Source organism: Ctenopharyngodon idella, chromosome 6 (assembly GCF_019924925.1).
Source record: "Ctenopharyngodon idella isolate HZGC_01 chromosome 6, HZGC01, whole genome shotgun sequence".
Classification (NCBI taxonomy): Eukaryota; Metazoa; Chordata; class Actinopteri; order Cypriniformes; family Xenocyprididae; genus Ctenopharyngodon; species Ctenopharyngodon idella.
The window spans coordinates 25,445,076-25,472,707 of record NC_067225.1 but is presented as its reverse complement, the minus strand read 5'-3'; the positions used below and the strand labels follow the sequence as shown (position 1 = coordinate 25,472,707).

Sequence of the window (27,632 nt, the reverse complement as noted above, 5' to 3'; positions counted from 1 at the left end):
TACTGCTCCAAAGCACTGTGAAAAGGAATGAATGAAGAGAACTTCCTATTAAAGTTGGTAAAAGTTTGACTGATTGGTAAGCCTTTCTTAAAATCAATTTCAATTGTAATCTTTGTTTTTGCATCAAAACATTTTTGCAAATGTGCAAATAGTGCCATCAAAACGATTAATCGCATCTAACATAAAAGTTTGTGTTTACATAATATGTGTATATATATATTATTAAATTTATATATACGTGTGTGTGTGTGTGTGTATATATATATATATATATATATATATATATATATATACGCACACATATATATATAAATATAATATATATACACACATATATATTATGTAAAAAAACATTTATGTTAGATGCAATTAATTGTGATTAATCGATTTGACAGCGCTAAAATAAACATAAGACGTAAGCCATAAATGATGTAATTTTGGAAAAAATCATTGTCAAAACACAATTGCCTGTAATTAAACACTCACGGAGTCTTCTTCAGATGAGCGTGATTTATCTGAATGCATGATCAAAGCTTCACGCTCAACTTGATTAAGCAACGTCCAGCATATGTGTGTGGAAGACCTATGAAAGCGAACGTTATAAAAATAGCTTTAAGCTGCATTCTTCAATGGATTGCCTGGATTGACTTTGCATTGAATCTGTCCTTGGCCTGAACACACTGCCAAGTCGGAAACAACATGAGTTGAGAGGCTTCTAAGAGATGGTGAAAGCACACTACAGACTGAGGGAGAGCAGCTCACATCTGCTCATCTGAACATACAGACTCTAAACTTGAGGATTACAAGCACAGAATTATGCAGTAAACATGATATAATTGTTCATGTTCAACATCGTTTTCAGCTAAGAATCAGCATCAATGGTCTCAATAGACATAACAAGCAACGATGCATTAAAAACCAAATTAATTTATTCAGAAGGCAATAAACTCTCTGCAGACAGAGTGTTAAAAATGTCATCAACTCCACTGCAACTGCTCACTTCTAATATTTTTATTATTTATAATTAAATAGCAAAGTACTAATCTGAAATTAATGTAAAAATATTAAGATGATGAATGAAATCTCATAGATCAAAGGGCTCTTACAAATGGACAGCTTCCTGAAATTCCCCCATGGGACTGTAAAGCACGTAGAGTGCAAGAAAAAATCAAGATCTGTGAAAGCCAGCTGCGCACCTCTCCTCCTGAATGAATTTGGAATCACACAGACTAAAGGTAAACAACTTGGAACACAGTATGTTCAGAGAGTGTCATACAGTGGGGAGGTAGAAGACAGAGCTTTATCCATTACGCTTCGAAAGATTTCTCTGCACGTAAGATGTGCTTTCTCTCTCGCTTTCAATTTTTACTGCACTCTTTCCCTCTAAATTAAATCAGGGCTTTTTCTATGTGTTAAATAGAAGCCGCACCCCACGACTCCCGTGGTATTAAGCAGTGTAAATGTGTGTGTATTTCCACACTAGCACTCAGTATGCTGCACTGCATTAAATCACATTTAATTTGCCCAAGAACTCTGTTGGCTTGATGGAGCGGCTAGAATAAGCTGAGGTAGTCTGAAGTTCAACCATCATCCGGTGAACAGCAATTCAAGTTATTCTGAAGTCTGTATACTGATAATAAAAAGATCAGAGGGGTACCTGAGATACATTCCACCATCATAAATTACATTAACTGCAAGTTAATGTAATTTATGTGGCGAAAGTACATCATATGGAGGACAAAACCTGAAAGAAAAAAAAAGAATAAATAAATACACTACCATTCAAAAGTTTGGGGTCAGTAAGATTTTAAATTAAGAAAGAAACAAAATTAAAAACAAAAAGGAAATTAATTCGTGTTAGTGTTTAGTGTTTAATTGTACTTTTATAATTTTATTCAACAAAGATTCATTAAATTGTTCAAAGGGAGAAACAAAGATTTCCATTTCAAATAAATACTGTTCTTTTGAAGTTTTTATTAATCAAAGAATCCCACCAAAAAATGATCAACATTGATCATAATAAGAAATATTTCTTGAACACCAAATCAGTATATTAGAATGATTTCTTAAGTATCATGTGACACTGAAGACTGTAGACAATGATGCAGAAAATTCAGCTTTTCCATCAGAGGATTAAATTAAAATAGAAGACAGTTATTTTAAATATGCAATGTTTATACATCAGAATATCACAGAGACTTGTGTGTGGGTTTTGACTCAGGTGCAGTAAGCAACCACCCAGATCGCCCCATGAATTGCATAGCAATACCTAAAAGTCATTTAGAACACCTAGCAACCACATATCAATACCCTGGCGACCACCCACAATACCCTAGTACTGAAGTGGTTTCATCAGAATAAAGTAGAAAAGAAAAATCTAGTTTAACAACAAGAATCTTGTTCTTTGTAAAATATAATAAAGAACAAAACAGTGCTAGCCACATTTACACAAAAACTACATAGCTCACTTGAAAGCACAGACACTTTCACATACACAAACAGAGTAAAGGACCTAAAAGAAGAAGTAACTAGGCAAGATAACCTAAAATGGTCTTGCTTCAGCGGCTCATCACACATTGTTGTGAATCCTCAGCAGGATGGTTTGTTTTCAATTTCTCAAGGCCATCTGGAGGCAGAAGAAGAGATTGGGATCAAGTTGGATGTTACAAATTCTACAGTACTCCATATCTTCTCTACCTTAATGTGACTTGTGGGATGGCAGATATCTCCCATGGCATCACAAAAGACATGATAGAACCCTGAACACAAATTAGATGTGATTGTTGGTGCATCAGGGTTATCGGAGTTGGCTTTTCTTCCAATTGACAAGGGAAAATTCAACTGTGGAGCCACAGTACAGTATGTACGTATTGTTGCCTATTTGTGCACTCTGCGTTTGATGTTACTGGTCATTTGGGGAATCGGTGAAGTATTTTTCCATTTTTCAATCCAACTACATAAAAAGGCTCAGAACTTGACCAAAAAAGTCAATTAAAACAATTGGATTTCTACATTTTTGCACTTTAGCAACATTTACATTTCATTGTAATATGAAATGTAAATGTTGACATAAGTGAATGAATATTTTTCTGTTTTTCACTAGAAAAAACCTTTTATGTAAAGAAAAGGTTCTTCGTGGAACAAGTGATGCCAAAAAAAGAACCTTTATAGTTAAAAGTGTAACAATAAAAAAGAAGAATATCAAACTATTTAATTAGTCAATATATTAAAAACATTATAATAACTAATTTCATGTCTTCTGATTCTAGTATTCTCAGCAGCTGTGTGTTCTCGTGAACAAACGAATCACATCAGTTCATCGCTCATCAGCTGCTGCTGTTTGCTTCTATTTATGCTTTTATGAGCTAATCAAGAGCTTCAGACATACAGCCATCTGCTGTCACAAGGCTTCAATGTTACATTTATCAGCGTCATTCAGGTGTAAAAATGAAAAGCAAATTTGATAATAGAAGGCTCTTCAATACGGAATCAGTTGTAAAAGCAAGGTGGGAGTGTTATCGCCATCAGTTATTGACACTAGATTATAGGAAAATGTCAAGTGTTGTTTCTTTTTTTAAGTTCTTAATCATATCATGTTTGTTCAGGATAGTAACATGAAGATACTATTGCTTTAGCATTTAACATGTATTAATCATTATCCTTATATGATAATAGTCATAAAATCATAATTATATGCTTCATGCAGCAATACTAATATTTCTGAAATACATGTTTGGCTACAGAGTTTGTTCAGTGCAGTGTTTACTTACTTCTGTATCCTTTTTATTTGAAAATGCCACCCCTTCAAAGAAACTGAGTTACATGATGTGAAGGGGGAACAGAGCTCTGTGGGAGTTACATACACTTGAGAGGCAATGCATCATGGAAGCAGACTCACCTTTCCGCCCATGAGATTGCAGTGGGAGAAAATCAGAGCAATCAATCTGGTTCTCTTCTAGTTCAGGCCCTTCACTAAACATGGTCCACTGCATGGTTGGACAATAACTAAAAGCAACAAAGTCATTTCTCAGTTGCTTTTATTCAAGTGAAACTTGCCAACGGACAAGCCAGACAATTTGTGTTCAATCATCAGAGACGAAAAGGGAAGCCCAATTTTTGAAGCCCAATGCAGGTACCTGAATCTTTACATAGCATTCCACTTTAAATGAAGGATGAAACAACACAAGGAAGGTTTCATTTCAGAAAGTTCAACATCAAAACATAGTGCTTGATCAAAAATAACGGACAGATAGTGAGTGTTTTAAAACTCTCATTGAGTGGCACGTATCTCACATCTACTTTAAGATACAATAAGACTTCATATCTTCTTGACTGTACTGTACTAGATACTGTACTAGTTACAGATAGACTGTTGAAAAGCTGAACTATAATATAAACTGTGAACATGGCAATAGAAAAAAACAGTGTTGTTTCAAATGTTGGTGACCATTACTGATCATGTGATCATTAAATACCCCAATTTCCTATTTAAGCTCTTTTCACAAAAGCCCACAATAAAGCAGAATAAGAAGTGTGAGAATGTCTTTGGGATAATGAGCTTATTTTATGGGCTAATTAACTCATGATTGCTGTTAATATCTCTATTATTTACACTGATTACGTTCTCTCTTCCTCATGGTGAGAAAACTGAGAAAAACAACTCTGAAATCACTGACCTTTATTTTAACCTGTCCCACGTACAGTGTGTGGTTAGAAACTGCTGCTGTAATTCATAAGCTTTTTTTTTTTTTTTTTTCAATTTATTTTCTTTTTTAATACTCTCAATGCTACTAGTTGTTTGTTATTGTTCCTTGAGGATTACAACTGGCTTGAGGAGAAATGTAATTTAATCAGAAAATAACACAATAACAGAACTGTCTTCATCAGCTAATACACTGATTTGGGTCTGAGCATTATATTTCTCAAATGAAACCGACAATGTATCACAGGGCTTGACATTACTTATCCGAGAGATTAGGTCACTTATCCTAAAACATTTTTTAAACTATACAGTCTGTGTTCAGACAGGAAGTTTGGAAATTTAACCATCTAGTCAACTAGAAAATGTGCATAATTCAGATTACAGTAGTGTGTTTCTCCACTTGTGGCAAGATGGCCAAGGTCACTAATGATTATATATATCAGTTCCCCAGCCCAGCCCCCATTTCAACTGCCAAAAGCCTATTATTTTGTCTGAAACTGAAAGTGCTTCATTCCGTTCTGAAATTCTACCCAGAATTTTAAAAAACCTTTTAGCTTATTGCAGTAAACAGAAAAAAATGAATACAATAGCACAGCAGCACCTCCTTTATCAACAAATTACACAACACAAAAGACTATATTTATACCTGACATTCTCCTTCACCCGCAATCCATTATTCATGAGTTGCCAAAGTAAGAATCATTCACAAAAACCCTCTGCTACTCTTTATTCCAGTCCATTCCTCCTCAGATTTCTTCAACACGCTCAAACCGACCGATTCAAATCCTTTAATTTATAGTCATTATTCAAATCTCCATGTGATTACAATCCTGACAAGCTAATTAAAGAGCTTATTATGTTTTGTCCACACTTGAACCCACTTAAAAATCCCTTGTTTCACTTGTAATAGAATCATTGCACAGGTATCAGAATAAGTGTTTCAGTCAATATACTGTGCTTTATTATGTTTTAGACACGCAGTTTATACGCAGTTCAGCATGAGCCTCTGCCACTGGCGTGCAGTTCACAGCAAAGGCATTTTTCCACCATTTTTAAGACATGTCAATTTAAAAGTTGTTTGAAAATTGCATCATGTGCAGTGCCTGTGCCTAATGCTAAACCATACTTCGATCTTATTCCCACAAATCCACACTGATACTGTTCAATGAATCTGCAGTACTCATCCTCCATCTTTCTCCTCAAGCACACACAGGGGACATGCTTGCGTAAGCTGGAGAGATTCCGCAGTCCTTCTCTTCACACAGGACAGGAGTCAGCCTCATCTAATGACTGTGACCTTTCTCCATGAGGGTCTGGCAGACAAAACAAGACTTAGAATCGCAACAAATAAAGCAGTATTATCTCCGGCACCATAGCGACACCTATTATTAATTAAACACCTTCAGCACAGAACTTATTCAGACACTGCTTTCAAAGGATGACACCATCTTCATATCTAACATATTCAGTAGATTGGTGTTGTAATTCGCAGAAGGAAATGATTTGCGAGATGTACTGGTCGTTTGATCAAAAGGTCACATGGATCCTAATTTGCATGGTACAATGTGAAGAAAACTTTAAAGTTGATATGAGATCAAAATGTACTTTCTTAACACACATCCCTGGTGTTTTTGTGTATGATTAATCAATCCATAGTAGCCAGCAATGACATTTCCTCTCTCAAGATCCATTAATGTACTAAAAACATATTTAAATCAGTTCATGTTAGTACAGTGGTTCAGTATTAATATTATAAAGTGACGAGAATATTTTTGGTGCGCTGAAAAAAACAAAATAACGACTTATATAGTGATGGCTGATTTCAAAACACTGCTTCATGAAGCTTCGAAGCGTTATGAATCAGCGTGTCGAATCAGCGGTTCGGAGCGCCAAAGTCACGTGATTTCAGCAGTTTGGTGGTTTGACACGCGATCCGAATCATGTTTCGACACACTGATTCATAACGTTCCGAAGCTTCATGAAGCAGTGTTTTGAAATCGGCCATCACTATATAAGTCGTTATTTTGTTTTTTCGGCGCACCAAAAATATTCTCGTCACTTTATAATATTAATATTGAGCCACTGTACTAACATGAACTGATTTAAATATGTTTTTAGTACATTAATGGATCTTGAGAGAGGAAATGTCATTGCTGGCTATGGAGGCCTCACTGAGCCATCGGATTTCAACAAAAATATCTTAATTTGTGTTCCGAAGATGAACAAAGGACTTACAGGTGTGGAACGGCATGAGGGTGAGTAATAAATTACATTATTTTCATTTTTGGGTGAACTAACCCTTTAAACCACTGGAGTCACAAGGAGTACTTTAATGATGTCTTTCCTACTTTTCTGGACCTTGACAGTGGTAGTTGCGTTGGATCTCTATGGAGGGATAGAAACCTCTGAGATTTCATTAAATATATCTTCATTTGTGTTCTGAAGACGAATGAAGGTCTTACGGATGTTAGAATTTTAATTTTTGGGTGAACTAACCCTTTAATGAAATGTCAAGATCGATGATGAACTTGACTTTAAGTCTTCAAAACCTTCAAATCTTGCACAAAAAGTCTCTAAAAAGAGGGTGTTGGGTTTTTTGAAAGTCTGGCCTGCCTCTAAAGATGATCTGCCCACACTATACATATACACACTATATGGGTTTGGGGTACTCATGGTGTCAGCAAATCCTGACAGGTATTTTCTTTCCTAAATGTCTGCTAACTACAAGATTACTTTCTTTATGTTTTTAGAAATTTAATTATAGTGGTAGAGTTGCCAGATGAAGTGTGCTTTCCATTTTGTAATGTTAAAATACAAAACTAAAGTTTCATTTAAACTACTGATACCTGTAGGTCATCCTGAGTGGGTAGCTCAGATTCTCAGAACAGTCACTCGACTTCAGGTCTGGCTCCATTCACAATCCAATCAATTCCTGATGGAAATACATCACACTACGGAAGTAAAATGGGTTAGTGAAAGCCATTTCATGTTGACATTAAACAATACAGTCATGTTATGTGACAGTTGAAACACGAAATATCAATACTGAAATTTAGTCTCCATTTCGAATGATTACTACTTACCTTTGCGGACATAAAGTTTCTTGGCTGCAAGAAAGAAAACACATATGCGTGCGGACTGACACCAACTGCGTGCAACAGATGTAATGATATGAGTCATGGAATAAATGTTATTCACCACAGCTGGAGAGTGGTATTGTGATGTAGAGTGCAACTTAATTATCCTATCTCTCGCTATGATTTCTAAGTTTCCATTTCATGTCTCATATTCTATGCTATTCTGTTCTCTGAAAACAAGGAAGTTTCTAAACTTGAGTGTTCTTGGCAATGTTCCACATAATTACGAAGAGGTCATGACTGGTTTGTTTGTGTCCCTTGGTGGGAATGGATTGGAAGCAGAAGTGAACTGAGAATGGACAGAGACATTGTTAGTGGAGCAGAGTTGTACTGGGACGTGTTTCCGTGCTCACAACGGAATGTCTGGCAGCATCTTCGTGCAACAAACTGCCCAGTCAGTGTTCTGCTCAGGCTTAAGGGTTTTATTTCCAGTGGGGCTGAGATCAATGAGCTTTCACATTTGGGGGAGCTCACGTGGGTGAGGAAGCCATTAGAAGATGGGGTAAAATAGGGAAAGGGATGGGCATATGCGCAAAATCTGTGGAAGACAGAGGAACACTAAGCAATGTACTGCAGTGAAGAGAGAGTGGAGCACCTCAGGGATCACAGCAAATTGTTCGGTGTTGTTTTGCTATCGATTGGTCATGTTGTTCATGCTCCCTAAATATCAACCTGCACTGGAGAGACTAGCATGGCATAGAAAATATCATAAATATGCGATGAACAATGCAGTATTGCCTACATCATTTCATGTCGCAAGATTTCTGCATCTGCATTCTGGGGTTGAGCTCATATTCTGAACATCAGTCCTTATTTTTCTTTTCTTTTAAGACTTTTACTTTTCTTTATATTTGGGGTATCCAATGATGAATATGTAAAAACAATATTAATTTAGAAATGAATCCCCCAAATTTCATAAATAAAGTTTCATAATTTCATATAAAGTTCATCTGACCTATTTAAAAGCCATAATTATATATTATTGAAGGTTTACCTCTCTATTTTACAACAAAGCAGGCATGTACATTTCTGAAATTTGACCGGAATTTTAATTATGTTTTTGTTTGGAGACAGAATGACCCCAGCAAAAACATGTTGCAGAAAAGAAATGCGTAACTAATTGAAAAAATAAATAAAAGGCTCCAGCATCTATGTACTATGTATAGGACTAGTGGTTTGGAGAAAGGATGGATGGAGAAATGATTAAATGAACAAATAAATAAATAATAATCATAATCACGATCAGCTCTAGGAAAATTCCTTAAGTATCATCCTGATGCAAACTAATGTTAAAGGGTTAGTTCACCCCAAAACGGAAAATTGAGCGATTTAGTCCAAATTTTCTGAAGAGTAAAAGCCTAAATCTGTTCATCATAAAAAAGCAATCCATTCTCTTCAGAAAATTTGGACTAAAACACTCGATTAGTTTTCCGATCTCTTTATGAACTTTTTGAAGCGTCAAAGTGTTCGTTGCAAAGGTAGTGAATGGAGGACCTGACATCTCTCAGATTTCATCAAAAAGATCTTCATTTGTGTTCTGAAGGCGAACGAAAGTCTTACAAGTTTGAAACGACATGAGGGTGAGTAATTAATGACAGAATTTTTTTTTGTGTGTGTGAACTAACCCTTTAAGTATGATTTTTAAAATGCTAAATGGGCCTCGTTTTCTCAGATGCAAAAAAACACCAAAACAGACGTTTAAAGGGTTAGTTCACCCAAAAATGAAAATAATGTCATTTATTACTCACCCTCATGTCGTTCCACACCCGTAAGACCTTCGTTCATCTTCGGAACACAAATTAAGATATTTTTGATGAAATCTGATGGCTCTGTGAGGCCTCTATTGCCAGCAAGTTAATTTACACTTTCAGTGCCCAGAAAGCTACTAAAGACATATTTGAAACAGTTCATGTGAGTTCAGTGGTTCTACCTTATTATAAAGCGATGAGAATATTTTTGTGTGCCAAAAAAACCCAAAATAACGACTTTTCAACAATATCTAGTGATGGGTGATTTCAAAACACTGCTTTGAATCTTTTGTTTCGAATCAGCGGTTCGGATCGCGAGTCAAACTGCCATACTGCTGAAATCACGTGACTTTGGCGCTCCAAACTGCTGATTTGAAACAAAAGATTCGAAGCAGTGTTTTGAAATCACCCATCACTAGATATTGTTGAAAAGTCAGTGGGCACTGAAAGTGTAAATTAACTTCCTCACTGAGCCATCGGATTTTATCAAAAATATCTTAATTTGTGTTCCGAAGATGAACGAAGGTCTTACGGGTGTAGAACGACATGAGGGTGAGTAATTAATTACATAATTTTCATTTTTGGGTGAACTAACCCTTTAATGAGACTACTTCAAAGTTTCAGCACTCAAAAGAGAAAAATGAGATATAAAAGTCTGAAATGTGAAATTGTTTCTTTAGCACTGCATCAAGAACAAACAAAAAGCATATTAAGGAAAGCAGAAAACTGATTTTTGAAAATGCGTAAAACTGATTGACAAAGAAAAGGATTTCAGACTTCTTTATGATTTTGGAAATAAAAAAACAAGTCCATATTCAATGCTGTATGTGCATTCTGTTGCTATGGAAAGCTGTGTGTGTGTGAGTGTCTGTGTGTGCACATCCCTCTTGATTCTTGGCTCTGATGATAAGCCCCCTGCTTGCTTGAATGCCTTTCCAAACCCAGAGTCGGGGTGTTATGACTATGGATGACAAGCACAGGAGCTTTCCAGCCTGAGACAGAGGAGCAGGAAGACATAGATAATAGAGGGTAAAGAGATACAAGACATGTGGGAAAGTAAAAGATGGTCGCAGTCAGAAAAGACAAAGATAGGCCTAGAGGAGCGATGTAGGAGGGGAAAGCTGGAAGAATATTATTTGAAAGAATAACAAAAAAGTAATAATGTTTGAGAAGTTAAAGGAAAAGCAGCAGAGAATGGAGGCCAACATTTTTATACCACAATGCTGTGGGAAAATGCCACATTTAATGTGTGTGTGAAATCTGTCTGTCTTTCTATTTTAAAGACTTGCCTACTCAGAAAAATAGTAGCAATACATGTGTGCATTTAAGAACAATAATCAAGCAATTGTGAAGCAGTAAAGCTACCATATTTCACTTTGTCACTTTTTTGTTCTGTATTTGCATTCTGTTTTCAATTACTGTATCGATCGCACACACAACCCCTATTTTTTCTTTTCTTTTTTTACCTACATACCCTTCTCTTTCGTGTTGTTTTTTTCTAAGACCTTGAGTAGATTGAATTATCTTGCCCCTACAGTGCACATTCAAACAAACACAAAATCAATTTACAGTAAAAGCAGCTTATGGTGAACACTTGACCAATAATTACAAATGACAGGTAAATACAACATGCCACAGCTGCCGTCCCCTAGACAAGCAGAGGGGATGTAATACTGTATATTACATAGAGAATGACTCTTAGAAATAAGGTGAAAAAACTTCAAGGGCTAAAGGGAAAGCTTAATAAAAATGCATGTGAAATCAACTAGCGGAAACAACAAATAGAGGCCTTGAAGCAGTGAGTGATTGTTACTGTATTTTCCATTGAAAAATGTGTCCAATGCAAAGAATTTCTGCTAATTCCATTAAAGGGCTACAAATGTTGCCAAATGTTTTTGTGCAAGTTTTCTAAGCCTATCACATGTACACCATTTTAAATGTAATTTTCACTGTAAAAATTAAACAGTTAATTGATTTACAGAAAGTTTCCGTAATATAGGCGGTGAATAACTGTAATAGATCTAACGGTACATTTAATGTAATTTTACTGTAAAATACAGGTAAATGTACAGTTTTTGGAAGTGAAAAATAACAAGTCATTGTATAATTTACAGTGAAAAACCTAAACCCTGCGTGACACTTCACATTTGATGTATTTTCGTTGAAAAAAATCTGTTTCTTAGTTTTTTTTCTAATCAGTTATGTACATTAGGGTTTTATGTTACATCTAATGTTGTTAAATTAATGGCATTTTTAAAATTTCATGTGTGTTACCATGGTGGTGTTTAGTGTTTGTGTGAATGACACTGTGTGCACCTTCTATATATTAGTATTGTCCTTCTCAGCTTGTGGAAAAGCTGCTTGTGATGAGCTTTGATTCATCATGTGACTCTCATCACCACTGTGATTGGTGGTTGTCAGTGTATCACAAAGGTACAAAACAAATATTAGTATTTCTATAGGTTGGTATATTAACATTATATCAGTTAATGAAATAAATTTTTTTACCGTAAATTTAACAGATTTCTGTTATACGTTGGTACTGTATTTCTTTACGGTAAAGTTCTGGCAACCACAAACATAATTTGAGACTAAGGATGTGGACAGCGTCGAAGAAAAACATAGCAATTCTCATAGGACGTGAACATTATTTAAATCACTGTTTATGTATACGCAACATTGACGTGAAATTTAATATTCTAAAATAACCCATGCAAAAAATATTTTAGCGCCTATTTTCAACAAACATATTGATATAACAACTGTTTTAGAACAGTGAATATATTTTTGTGCTATATATTTTATGTCAGGTTTCATATCTTAATGTTACTGTACTGAAGTCTAGGCTCAAGCTGACAACTGATTGTTCTGTGGATTGTAAACATTCTGAGGTGAAGTACAGCTTTGGCACTGTAGACAAGTGTAATCCTTCAGAAAAAATGTTTCTAGTTGTGTAGTCATTAAGAGTATTGTCTAGAGTGGAGCTCTGATACAAGAAAGATGCGACAGGACTTGCATGCAGAGATTGTTTACAATGCATGTGCATTCTTATGAGTCTGTTTATCTGCTTGGATGAGCATCAAAATCCTTGAGCACAGGAAACCCTCACTATTGATTACTCCTGACAGCGCGATTGGGAACAGTTCAAAAGCGGGTGGTAAGATAATCTCTTAAAGGTACACTATGTAACTTTTTTAGTTCAAAATTAACATTTAAATGATGAGCCAATACATCATCAGTTCTTCTTCCAAAACATGTTTTTTGTCTTATCTTGATTCCCTATGGTAAGCCTGTTATAAGTGTTTATATTTTAGACCTGGCGGGATGGTTTCGCAGGAAATTGAGTACATACGTCACTCGCCTGTGCGTGTCTCATCATATTTGTAAATAGAGAAAAGTTGCTCCGGCTACTTTGACGTGTGTGAGGTGTGGGAGTGGCATAGGTTAGTTGTCACAATGAGTGAGAAAGGTTGACATGAAGCAAGCTAAATCTTGAACCTCTCGGGAATCACTCAAAAAAAAAAAAAAGAAAAAAAAAAAGAGGAATAGTCTGGTGACAAATAGAGAATGTGACAGAGCTCATATAAAACGAGAAACAAAATTGGCTTAGCTTTTTGGAGATGGTGAGAACTGAGGGATTTGTAATGTAAAAATGCCGTTTTTATTACTCAACAGGTAAGGTATTTTATTAAACAGATACATTTCCAAAGCTCTCTAACAGAGTTCATTGGAAAGCATTATTTATTGTGAAGGATGATTTCATTATGGTGGTTGTAGCACTGTGCTGGAATTTTTCAAGGAAGTTCCTTGTCTATTAATGAGTATAGCTAACTTCTTCAGCTAGTCAGGTTGAGATCTTTTCGATCTAAACTGGTTATCTCTCTTAAGCCTAGTAGTGAATGTTTTATGAGCAGCAGGATAGTTTTTCGTTTTTTTTTTTTTTGTTATGAGAATGAACCATATTCATCTGCAGTCATGCAGAGCGGAAGCACAAACAAAACAAAGTTCTTCCTCAAAAAGCATGCAGTTTTTTTTTTGTTTTGTTTTTTTAAAAACAAATAGACCTATTTGCATTAGGATTTGCCAAAGTATTGTTGCTCCTGACATCCTTTTTTTCCAGCTCAAAAGTAATTATCCACTCAGAGTCAGGGAAAAAAATAGCAGATTTCAAACCGCATGCTACTGGGGAGCCCAGCATCAGTTGATCAACTACAATGTATGAATGGAAATTCTAACAGATAGATTTCTTCAGGTATTTCTCCAGAGAGACAGACATTCTTAGATTTTCATTATATAATGAGTTCCAAATGAAATGACGAATTACATACATTTCTATAAGTTGTTTTTTGCTGTTTTATTGGAATATGAAGAAATGATAAAAAAAAAAAAAAAAAAAAAAAAAACTATTGTACATAACATGTTGGCAATGGAATTAATTTAGTCCAGATATTTAGACCACACATTCAGCTAAAAAAAACTTGAAACTGATACTTTTTGGTTACATAATGAATTGGGAACATTTCTTCACTGGGTCTTCAAACATGTTCCCATGGGAATGGAGACCACGCACGGTAACAGGCTGCTCTGGACTTCTGGACAGGAAAACTTGCTCACCGTGTCTAGAGAGAGAAATTCACATGGTTGAAATGGGCCCGTTTGGCACTATAGCAAAGCACAGGTTAAATTGAGCAGAAAGAGATAACTGAACAAAAACGAGTGTTACAAAACAGCTGAGGTACTGATCTCCCTCCTGAAAAGATGTTTATTGCATAATCATTATTGCAGACTGTAAAAATTCTCCTTTACATGTTCAGTTGCATGTCACGACATTACACAAATTAAATCCATTTTTTCCTCAATGGAAGCCTTTTCACTTTCATTTTTAAAACATACATGTAGGGGGAAAAACTACAGCACAAAGACTAATGATGATTAAATAACTAAAGGCATTAGAGCAGCAGCATGGTGTCCACAGAGATGGCAGAGCCTGAAGATAGAAAAAAAAAATAGGAAAAAAATTGAAATAGAACCTGCAACTAAAGCCATTTCCTCTCTAGAGCTCACACTAAGACAATCATTCACTGAGCCCCTTGTTAATTGTCTTCAATTTGTGTTCAGTGCCCCCCGCAATACACACAAAATTGCACCCACGCCGCAACTTTTTTGTAATTTTTTTCTAAAATCATCCAGACAGCACTTGTCTCTCCATTTCTGCTTGACAGCTTTTTGCATAGGGTGATGAAACTGAGAAAATCATGATTCTGCTAAAAAATTTACACTATGAGTAAGCTGTTTGCAGTTCAATAAGATGTCTAAATAAAATAGCATTATAATACATTCTGCATGCAATCCTGTTAATAATGAAAAAAAAGCATATTCCCTAAAATTATGATACGCATGAAGTAACATCATTTGTACACTACAGCATGGCTGGAAGACAATTTCATGAAATCTTCCATTTTTGCACAAACCATAGTGTTGTTGAATGCATTCATTAAAGCTCATCCCCGTTTATATATATATATATATATATATATATATATATATATAAAAGAATGTCCAAAAATGTTCTACTTCTAATGTTCTAGTGGTTGGCAAGTGTTTTGGACCCTGTACATCACTGACTGCAGTTGCCGTAAGGCCTAATTTTCAGAAAGCTCCTTCTGACTCTGCAGACAAATGCCTTTCCACAAACAAAATCATGGATGAAGTCACAGTATGACCACTATTTCTAAGGACTGGTAATTCCTCTGCTTCTCAAGGACATGCTTTTATCATTTAGAAGGACTCATCTGCATTCGCTTTCAAGTCAGCTTGTACAGTGTCTCAGTTATTGAAAATGAAAGTTTCTTTGCCAATTTCTCTGTCTATTCTGGTTAAGATCATGTCTTGTCTGCACAATATCCTATTCCTTTTTTCCCCTACAACAGAACAAAGGATTTTTGAGGGGCACTTAAAAAGTGAAATCCAAAAGTGGAGTAAAAGTGAAATCCAAAACATACCAGAATCTACATTTTGTTGTCCAAACATAATTTCCTCCTTTAGCCACAAACTATTGAATGCTGAAACTATTTCAAAGTGAAACACAAACAATGTGCAACATATGCTGTCACACACACACACACAAAAATTTCTTCAAAAATTCTTCAACAGTGATAATGCAGAGGGCCATCCATTTTGTAATTTGAACCAAAAAAAAAAAAAAAAATGTTTCAACCTAAAGTAAAGTTAAGCTAAATTTCATCTAAATGTGTCCTTGCTCCTCCCACATTAAAATCACAAAAATATTACATAAAATTAAAACGTACAAGTATATAAATCTGTATATAAATTATTTTAATGGCCGTTATAAATATATTATGGATGTAAATAAATGATTTTAATGTCAGTTATTTTCATGTAATCAAAGTACTTAAATACTTTTACAAAATAATTATGCAATCAAGGTGTCATTGGCTTTAAGATGACTGAAGATCTGCCTCAGGGGCTGTTTACACGACACAGTTTTCAACTAAAAACTGAAAACTTATGTGTTTTGGCCGTTCATTTACACGACAATGGCATTTTGGTGGCCTGAAAATGCAAACTTTTGAAAACAGGTTTCAAAGTGAAAGTTTTTGAAAATGGTCTGTGTAAACAACAAAAACGCAAATCTGTGAAAACGATGACGTCATGCACATGTGCATTACATGTTCAGCCTATAGCGTTTCATCACCATCTAATGGCCTGCCAGCAGAATACAGCGTTTTTCACGGATTCGTATGAATGGGGATCGTTTTGACAATGGTGTTTGAAAACTCAAAGGAAAAACTTCTCAGTTTTAAGCATATCATTGTCACGTAAACGTATCCTTAGTAACAAATGCATCCTGCATTAGAAATGTAAAAAAGTAGTCAAATTGTGGGCAGCGCCCTGAATTTGAACCCGAATTTTGGCTTGCGGCCCTTTGGCTTGTTCCCCTACTACTCAATGTACTCAAATACAAAATCTGAATGATAAATTGAAATAGGTGCAAAGGTGAAGCAATCATACAGAGATGATGACTACTGACTGAATTCAAACTGGTAAAGAGATCTAGTGCTTAATGACAGATGCAGCAAACATCTCATGACCAAGGGATTGTGTAAGGGACTAAGAGGGTTAAGCAGATGTTTTCATTATACTCAGGCTATAGATGCCAAAAGGCAACCCTCAGGATAAGCTTAACAAACTAGCAAAGAACGAGAAAAATGGTTCCTTGCAATGGTTCCTTTGCAAGTTCTGGTTTATGACTCTGGATTACTAGCACAACATTTGCAATGGCTTATCCAAACATCCAACGATCCTAATATCTTCCAGATCAGCTCTTAACAAACGGAACTAATTGATTCGTCTCATCTGAAATGGAGGAGCTTTAAGATGGCTTCATAGCTTGAACACAAGCCAACACGTGTCAAGGACCTTCACTGTCAAAAGGGTACTGCAAGTTTGGACAATGTGCATACATAAACATCTCAGCCATTCCTTTTTCTGGGAAATGTTACTCAGTAAGGGACAGAAACAGTCTATATGATGCAAATTAATAAACAAACAAATAAATAAATGAGGGTCAATGTTGCATGTGTCTACAAAGTTGTTTTCTGTAAGTGAATAATGGCAAAAAGTGATGGTACAAGGTTGCATGTTAAACAAGCTTTTTATACCTGAGATGTAAAGCGCAGAGAAGTTCATAAGAAAAAGTGGGTGATTGTGAAAGAGACAGACCTTTAAACACCCCACAGCTATCCATATGGAGACACTTTCACATGAAGAGGCTTTTTAAAATGACAAAAAACTGCTGCTTTGTCCTAGACTAATTCTTAAAAGAAAATTCTAACTTCTAAAAAATACACTTAACATACACTACTGTTCAAAAGTTTGGGGTCAGTAAGATTTTTCAGTAAAAGCTGTGATACAGTATTGTGAAATATTATTTCAATTTAAAATAACTGTTTTCTATTTTAATACATTTTGAATTGTAATTTATTCCTGTGTTGGCAAAGGTGAATTTTCCTTCACCTGAAAAAAGAGGTTGAAGACCCTCTGAGCTATGGAAATTGGCTCAGTCGTATGCTGAAAGGAGAATGTATGTGGGATTTGATGCTACTTAAACCAGCTTCCTCCCTTCTTTATGCCTTTGCAAAGAGATTTATTGTATATCAATTAAGCAGGAGCTGGGCCTGCAGATAAGCCTTCTGAGAGCCATAGAAGAAATATTTTATTCATAAGAAATATTTGATCCATATGCTTAATGAGAAAAACACAAACAAATCAGCCCTTTCAGTCTCCTGGTTCATGAATCACACAAAGCGCTCGAGAAACAGTGAGTGACACTGAGCGCTTGCTTACGGCTCCAAAAGCAGCCAGTTCAAAAGAAGAACGAATGACATCGCCTGGGACACAAAGGCAGCCGTATGTCTTGATGAAGGTTTAACCAAACAGATTGAGCAGAGGGATTTTTTGAATTTCATAAACAATGACGAGGGCGTTAAAAGGACGATCTATTCTGGAAACGTATAAAATCTTTCAACATTCCTGTGTTTGGGAACAGGCTGTAAGAAACAGCTATGAGATAACATTTCACTTCTGAGAGAAAACTGAAACAGCTGAGAACTTCAACTCTCAACCTCATCTTAGCTTCAAAGTTTAAGCTAGATTCTTAAATTCTGATTGAAGAAAATTAGGCCCTTACTGTAACAATATGCTACAGGTTACAATTTATAAATTATGACTGAGGATCATCGAGTTATATATTGATATAATAGCCAATAAATCAGGCATTTTGACATTCCCTCTTGTATTGTTTAAAAAAAAATCTACCTTAAAACTTTGGGTAAATTTCTTTTTTCTGTTGTCAATTTTTTTGATGAATAGCATGTAAAATAAACCATACTGTCTCAATAACTGCATTAAACATTAACAAATCTGTTTAGGTCAACTACTAATTAGGACTACAATGTCCCAAATCTCAGTATATGAAAACAGTATTTCAAAGGTAACCAAATCACATACTTCCAGAGGACTTTCTAAGCATGCATTTTGGGGTCATATTGGCCACATATTAGACAACTGGTTTGAGTGGTTCTCAAATGCAATTAATAAAGTATTATCACTAGTGCAATACACTTTTCATACTTAGCAGAAGTATGTAAATTGGGATTCAGCCCTGGCCTACCTCTGACGTGACAGAAACGTGGTTGGGTGGGTTATTGTAAGTAAGCATGTAAGTAAGTGGGTCGGTTGGTTGGATCAGATATAAGCCTTTCAAATGCTCTTTCCCTGAAAAAAAGACAGCTTTTTCTGTCATGTATGCTGATGAGCTACACTATTAGTATCAGTGATCTCCACTATCCAGGAACATACAAAAGCTGTAAAAACAGTGCAATTTCACTATCTGGACAGTTCTGGCCAAAACTTCTATTTACAAAAAAAAAAATTTATATATATATATATATATATATATATATATATATATATTTATATATATTTATATATATATATATATATATATATATATATATATATATATATATATAAAAATTAAAAACACTTGACTTAACTATTATGTATAAATGGATTCTAAAGAGAAAGTCTGCTTGCTAAATATCCTCCATTTTATTCACATAAAGTTCTGACCGATGAATGTGGTCAAATGGTGGTTAAGTGCCAGCACAAAGGTCTGCTAAGCCTTTGTAAATGATAGTCATAAGAAAACTGGATATAAGAACAAACTACGATTTATTGACATTCCATCAGATGACATCTACATGAATTAATGCTGATAGAGATTCTTTAAAGGCAAGAGCAGTGGCTTCAATATTTAGAGCCTGAGGAATTTCTGTAAACAGTGAAACCCAACAGATACTTTTTTATCTGGTCAAGACAACAGACGTCCTGGCACGCCAGCTAGCCTTAATATCATGTCTGACGTAACACTTTCCCACAAAAACATTTTTCCATAGCACATTTATAAAAAGATCTGAGGTGGATCCTCAAGACGGGCTTGTGGGTAATGGGTGGGAGTGTGTTGTCTCTAAACAGAACTGAACTAGAAAGAGAGCAGCTACTGCCTGAAACTCTTATCCCCCAGTGAGTGGCTCATAGTGGGGGGCACTACTCAATCAAAGAAGAGCAATCCCTTGCTGAAAGAAGGCCTTACGCACACCAGATGTGCTGGAACTAGAGAGATACAACCCAAGCCAACAACAACTAGCTACACTCTAAGCCTTCACTTGATGACTGCAGATACAGGGATTTTTGCGGGACAACATCCTGTCAAAGAATAGACCGCATGTTTATTGCTGAAAGTAGCAAAAAATTAACATGGGAAAATCAGCACTGCATTAATGAAATTAAGTGTCTGAGACTACAGTCAGTGCAGAATATATTCAACATGAAAAAGAGACTTGATATTCTGCATGGTTAACATTAACCAACAGACCAGCCTACACTACCGTTCAAAGGTTTCGGGTTGGTATGGCTGGTATGATAAAAACAATAATATTGTAAAATATTACAATAAAAAAAAACTGTTTTTATATTGTAATATATTTTAAAATGTAATTTATTCCTGTGATGGCAAGGCTGACTTTTCAGAATCATTACACCAGTCGTCAGTGTCACATGATCCACATGATCATTTTTCAGGATTAGAAAAGAAAAAGAGGATAGAAAGAAAAAAAACAAACAGCATTTAATTAAAAATATTATAAATATTTGTAACAATATTGTAATTAAATTGTAACATTATAAATGGTTTCACTGTAACTTGTGATCAATTAAAAAAAAAAAAAAACATTCTGACCTCAAACTTTTGAATGGTAGTGTCTGTCCAAAAATATCCAAGGGGGGATATTTTACATTACACCTTACATTATGAAAAACAAATTTATGGAAACATTGGGAGTTTGTGTAATAATGAATCGTGCACAATAAGAAAATGAATGTGCATCATCAGAACAAAATTAATCAAAGGGAATAAATCACAATTAAAATAAAGCAATAGAATGGTTTATGATGTGCACAAATTTTTGATTTAACATTTTGTATTTGTGTGTATGTGATGAAGTGTAAAATGTGTTATTTTGCTGTATGTGAAGAGCTACTTACTTGAGTATCTGCTGCTATTTCTTCAACAGAAAACATCTGAGATGGAGCTGAAGTAAAAGACAGAAGAAAAAATGTAATATTTAATATGTATTATAAAAAAAATCTGTAAAGATTCAGCATGGGCCAGTTTATCAGTACGAGTGTCTTACCAGGTCTATTACAAAACATTGTGGGTTGGAAGAATGCCATTACAAGCAATATAATAAATGACTCGCACTCTGTCAAATACATTAATATAAACACGGCTGCGAGGTGTGAAACATATTTTTGTGTTTATGTTAAAAATCTTTCCAAGGCATAATGTGTTTATAATATGTTTGTTTTAATGGTATTCTGCTCTAAAACCTCAGAGGTTTTATTTTATTATAGATGTTGTAGGAAATCTGAGAAACCAATTAGGAATAAATCAATATAATCTATGGTTCCCTCTCAACAGGGAGATATCCACATTCAGATTCATTCATAATATGGCAGAATTTTTAGCATTTTGACACAGACTGGAATATGGACATATTTTATTATTCTACATAGCCTGCATACAAATCTATCTGGAGAAACGGACCAAAAATGGTCCTAGACACAAACATGATTACATGCTATTTGCCCAGCGTAATAGTATAATATTTTAAAGATTGATGCCGTCAAAATCAACGTCTTGACATGGTATAGACACAGTTGACACAATGAGGTGTTTTCTGAAGGCACGTGCTCTTCACTCAGAAATATTGTGATTCTGCAAGCATGGGCTGAATTGCGAAACTAGTAGTGACGATAACTTAAGTCAAGACACAAGGCCCTGTCACTGCCACCCTGGTGCTTTGGACCCAACTCTGCTTGAGAAATGATTACGGAACTGCTCTCTACTGATGAAAAGCATGAGGGACACAATAAACCAGCCATCTGTCATGTAGGAAGTGAGGAAATTGTGAAGCTGAAGGCAGTGATGGAAAGGGGAAAGCAGTGACACGGGGGGAATTGGTTGCACAGGACGCCATGGGAAATGAAAGAAAAGAAAAAAGCATTATTATAAAAACAGTAATTGAGCCCCCAGCCATCCCTGACTTTAATTTTGATGATACAAAAACAATATTCAAAAACATACCAGAGACTGAAAGTATTATTAATCAATAGCTAATGTGGCAGATGCTGAATAAGCTAACCTTCACTTTTATTATTACGTTAGTAGAAAGAGGAGGCAGGCAAGCATATAAGATAGAGCTTTATTGAACTTTGACCTCAAAGGCTGGACACATTTGACTTTCTTTTTTAAAAGGTATATTCTCAAATGCTTGAAATAAGTTGTAGACACAATTTGTGCCTACATATTGGGGATGTGTGAGGCTAGTCGACTAGTTGATTAAACGATACTGCTCCTGTTAGTCAACTTGGAAATACTAGTCGTTTACTTTTTTTTTGTTTTTTTTTGCACATTTAATGTTTTGCTTTATATTTTTACAAAGGCTACATTTAAATTACTGTCACGTTATTGTTACATTTTAAAATTAATATATTATTTTGAAAAGTGTATATCTGGAGTTAGGGTTAGGTTAGGGTTATAAAAAGCTGTTAGCTATTTACCATCATTATACATCATGATTATTATTAACTGCAATCTTTGGTTTAAGTTCAGCCTAATGCAACTTTAAGCTGTAAACGTTTAAGATCTGAAATTAGTTGAATTTAGTAACAGAAGGACCGAGATGATTTAGTGGAAGAGGAAGAAAGAAAATCCAAGAAAAAGAGAGGGAGCCACATGTATCAAAAGCATTTACAAAACCACAACAAGGCAGCCGCACACATCTGTTTCTGCCCTGCATAAGAAGAACGGGATGTAATACATTCTGTCACAGTTTAAACCAAAGTTTGTTTTAGATTCAGGGATCAAGTAGACCCAGAAGAGCTAAGATTAATGTTTACCAAATTTACAATTTAATACATATTTACAGCACAGACACTTTCTATACAGGACAAATACTTTCTATTGATCAAATACAAACTCCTTAATACAAAAAGTCAGATTTCCTTGCCTCCATAGAAATATTGCTGTTATTAAAACAAAAAAAGGGGCCAGATCAAATATTACCAATTTAACAAACTCTTAATATTTTATTCCATTAACAAAATTTTTTTTTTTTACTTTTTGCTAAAATTTACATGCTAATAAGTAATAACAGAATCATTTAAAAAATAATAATTTTTTTGTTAATTTTACACACCTGCAGCCACACACTTCTTCATATTACCTAAAGACCACAAAAATGGTAAAGTGGCATTTTCCTGCTGAATCACAGGACATACAGAGGACATGGTACCACTGAAACTTCAAAGGAGAAGAACTTCAAAACCTCTTTCTACCTGTAGAATTTTGATTGGTTCTACACCTATGAATCACCTCAATGTCACGGTTCAACAAAAGCACTCAAATACATAACTTCAGGGTGAATAAATGCCACAAAGCAGATCAACTCATCCTATGAAGCTGGGATTTCAGTCTTTCTTTAACAACAATCAGAAACAAAAACTTTTTTTTGGAGAAAAACAAAACAAAACATGTTTATCCTATAAAACATTTTTATCGTTTATCCTGATAAACCTTTTCTGACAAAGACTTCAACTATAAGGACTTTGTGATTTTATAAACGGAGAGACGAGTTGAAATGTAGTACAAAACAGAGGACTTGCCCCAGAATACAGACTTAAGCATTTTTACAGCATGAGCTCAAAATTTCAGGATGCAAAGTAATAATGAAAAGGACAGTATCTTGAAAAAAAAACATGTAGTTCATGGTCTGCAATATTTTAATAAGCATATACAAACTAATCCCTAGAATACAAGAACCATCCATGTGAATAAGCTCCTAGTATCAGTTAATTACCCAGAGTGCCAAAGCAGAACACCATCCATCCCAAGACTCCAGTATGAGCTGCAGTTGTGAGCCTGTAATAGATCTTATCACTTCTGATTTGTGTTCTTACACTGGTGGAGCTGCCAAAGTTGCTGTATTGATGCATCGCTTAAAATTTACTTTAACCTTTTGACTCTTTTGTCAGCAAATCAAACATTTAGATGGAAGGATGTGCCAAAGCCACATATTCTAAAAATCAACTAGATCAGGCACTGGCTGATGTGAAAAACAGGAAGATGTGAAACATGTACCTCCTTGTTGTATCCATTAATGTGTAGATTCGTCTGGTAAGTCAACTAAAAACAGCAAATGAAAATGCTTTTCTCATTATCATTCACCTTGGTAAAACGGTCAACCCACTTCCTAAAGACACAATGATTAACATCCGTTACTGGAGGCCTTTTACAAATTAATAAAACAAATACATCAAATTATAGTGCCCTTGAGCAATCAATCTCCATATATAAATTTAATAAATGCTGTGTGTCCTACAAAAGGCGACATGCAGAGTCAAGAAATGAGGGCCACTTTAGAGAGTAAACAAGTGAGTATGTGATTATTTTTTCAGTTTAAAAAAATGGCAAAGATTATTCAAGCTCAGTCATAAACTCTTTACAAAGGTTACATTCTTTTAATTCCCTTAATGAAAATGTTCAATCTTAAGATGAGCATGACCTGGCATGAATATTTTATGAAATCCGGTTAAAAGTTATTAGCACATCAACAACATTTTCAGTCAACAAAACCACACTAATAATGAAAGAACCCCATCTGATGAACTTCATCACACATTCTACACCATTTTCCACAAAACTAAATTCCAGTCTAAAGTTTCTCAGGAGACTCACCAAAATATAACACCATTAAAAATGGATCTGTAAAATGACCATTACGACCAGGGAATTGTTTTGCAATGTGCAGCAGCTGCTCACATTCAAAGTGTAAAGGGCATTTTGTGTGCCACAAAGGACAGTGCAATCCAAAATGCATCTTTAACGCACACTGAAAACATTGAAGGAACTAGGTGCGTTATTCAAGTAAACACAGTCAGTTTGTAAGTAAATGTAAAAAAGTGGGATGCATAAAGTTAAATTAGTTACATCTGTAGCTTAATGCAACTAATGTAGCCTAACAGAGTTGTCAATGCTTATGAATTCATTAATACAGATCATTAATAATGTTAAATCATTATTGTAAAAATAATGTTTTAGCAATTTTGACAATATGAAATAATAAATAAAAGACCTACTGAAAATGTGTTAGTGACAACCCTATTTGGGAGCAGTAATTGAAAATGCCAACAAATCTAAAACGATGATGGTACATCATGGATCACGTCATCATGGATCTTTGAAACTATGTAATTGGAAAACTGTCTCTAATGGTTGATATTCTTTTATGTCCATTACTTTTCTTAGTAGTAACACAATTTTATCAGTAGATTCAGGGAAAAAGGTGTTAATGGAAGCCTTGACAACATCTAAAAACATAGTAATGTCAGACTGATGTGCCCTAAAAAGCCTGTTTTTTTTGTTGTTGTTTTTTTTTTAAAGCTTTGCTTCAAAATGCATCACATTGACCAATTTAGAACTCAACAACAGTAGGCTTGGGTATCGAGAACCGGTACCATATTTCCAAGAACCGGGGATTCCAAAAAAAAAACGTGCATATCGATTCCGCTTTATGATTTCTGTGTTCGCATTTTAATGTGATTTTAAACCATTTAAGTGCAAGAAGACGTGAAAGAGAACTTGCGCACTATTTTGTATGCCGCGCACAAACACATCTGAAGCGCAGCCACAGAGAGCCACTGTTTCAGTGCATGTTCCTGGCCTGTGTCCGTCTCAAACCGTTCTGCGTTTTTCCACTGCAGAAAAGGTAGTTCCGGGTCGGAACTAACTTCTCTTTCCTATTTGCTTGAGCTTGAACGGACCAATATGCACAAAATTGCATCAATATATCCTCGTAAACACAGTCGGATTTGTCTTAAGTGAACGTAAACAGATGTGTATGGGTAACAGTATTTTGGATCCGTGCATTCGGTCTTAAAGTGACCGCAGCCTAATAAACGTAATAAATGTGCCACCTGTCATTAATGTTAGTCAAAGAACAAAAGAAAATCATTCATTGATCATAACTGAATACCTTTTGTGACTTTAATGAGGATTAATCTATATTTTATTTATAAAAAGAAAACTATGCAGTGTTATTTTATATTTGATTTCAATTTCTGTACCTGAAATTTGTATTTATTTATGCCATTGCTAATTTATTTGTTCTTATTTTATTACTGACTGTTTACTTGTCTTTAACCATTTAATGTTAAAAATTTATATTAGTATAGTTGTTTTTTTCTGTGATATTTTTGTTAAAACCATTGGCAAAATTTCCTCTTGTAGGCCTAAGTGTTCTGTAGGCTGCTGATTTTTGTTCACGTTATTCAGTTACAACAACAGAATGTTTTTTCAAAAAGACAGAATAAATATGTTTGATATCTAGATGTTTTGACTTTTTTTTACCTTATTTAAATCAAAACTAGGAATCGATAAGAACCGGAATTGACAAGCAGAATCGGAATCGATAAAATTGAAATGATACTCAACACAAAGCCACATAGAATAAATACTTATGTTTGATACTTTATAATTTCCATTATTCTGCTATTTTTTGTGAGCTTAATTTTTTTTTTTTGTCTTTGTTGTGAAAATCAATAAAAAAAGCAAAAAGCAAAAAAAAAAAAAAAAAAACCAAAAAGGTAATGCAATAAATTCCAACAAAATGACTGAATAATGAGAAAGGGAACAAGGAGCTCTCAATCACCTAAATATCAAAGTATGTGAAAGCCTGTGAGATAAAAAAAAAAAAAATTCTCAGAATCCATTTCCTTGGTGACTGACAGGTTCTTTTCTGCCAAAGTTAACATCCCATGCCTTGACCTAAACAGCTCACAGGATGATTACAGAGCAAAAGACCTGTCAATATTGCTTTAAAAACAGCAGGAAATTGGCTAAAGTGCTCTGAGACAGGAAGTGAGCCAATGAAAAATCGTACGAGACAGTCAGGAACAGAGCACAGAGAGGGTACTGGAAATGATTTAGAATGTTTCCACACCTGAACGTGTTCTCAATCTCAGGATCCCAATAACAGTGATATTTAATACTAGAGATGTGGACATTTGTCGTATTTGATGTGGACTAAACAAAGAAAGGCAGGGAGGAACTGCCCTCAGGTTAGGGTTTGAAAGCAGTTGTGGTCAAACGGTATTCATTTTGTCACATAATCCAAGACAAATCAAAGCAAGTCCAAGGATCTATTCAATTTTTGTGGCTAAATGAAATGCATACTTGTTATCAAGACCACATTTAGGTGTATACCTAACTGATTCTAAGTATAACAAAAAGAAACATTAAGAGACAGCTTAAAGGGATAATCCACCCAAAATGAAAAATCCCATCATCATTTACTAACCCTCATACCATTCAAAACATAAAAAAACATTGGTAACACTTTATTTTAGGGTTTTTTTTAACTAGTTGCTTATTAGCATGCATATTACTAGAATATTGGCAGTTTATAAATACTTATTAAGCACATATTAATGCCTTATTCTACATTCTTAATCCTACCCAATACCTAAACTTAACAACTACCTTACTAACTATTAATAAGCCGTAAATTAGGAGTTTATTGAGGGGAAAAGTCGTAGTTAATAGTGAATATGTGTTCCCTATACTAAAGTGTTACCAAAACATTTTAAGAACAAAAACATTTTGTGAAATGCCTCACTGTTATTTTTTTGCTCATACAATTGAAGACAATGGTGACAAAAACTGTTTTGGTAACTAACATTCTACAAAATCTCTTCTTTTGTGTTCCGGAGAAGAAAGTCATATAGATTTGAAATGATATAGGTTTGCAATGAGGGTGAGTAAATGACAGAATTTTCATTTTTTGTTGAACTATCCCTTTTGTATTGACCACCTACAATTAGCACAAATACAAGGGTGGAAAT

The 27,632-nt window shown here is 34.9% G+C and overlaps 1 protein-coding gene across 3 annotated transcripts in view; it reads right to left on the bottom strand.

The window, feature by feature from the left end:
• Positions 1–13,939: 13,939 nt before the first annotated feature.
• Positions 13,940–27,632, bottom strand: part of rad18 (RAD18 E3 ubiquitin protein ligase) — a 35,734-nt gene continuing 22,041 nt past the window's right edge. Inside the window, exons 12-14 of one of the 3 annotated variants that reach the window (XR_007930689.1) lie at positions 23,872–23,916; positions 20,715–20,761; positions 14,150–14,206 (exon numbers count right to left, since the gene is read on the bottom strand). Coding sequence is in view for 2 of the 3 variants with exons in the window: in XM_051897794.1 (XP_051753754.1) it covers positions 14,086–14,206 (121 nt within the window). In the remaining variant the exon portion in view is untranslated. Of the gene's footprint in view, positions 14,207–20,714; positions 20,762–23,871; positions 23,917–27,632 lie in introns of all 3 variants that reach the window. The other 2 variants (XM_051897795.1, XM_051897794.1) reach the window with 2 other exon arrangements.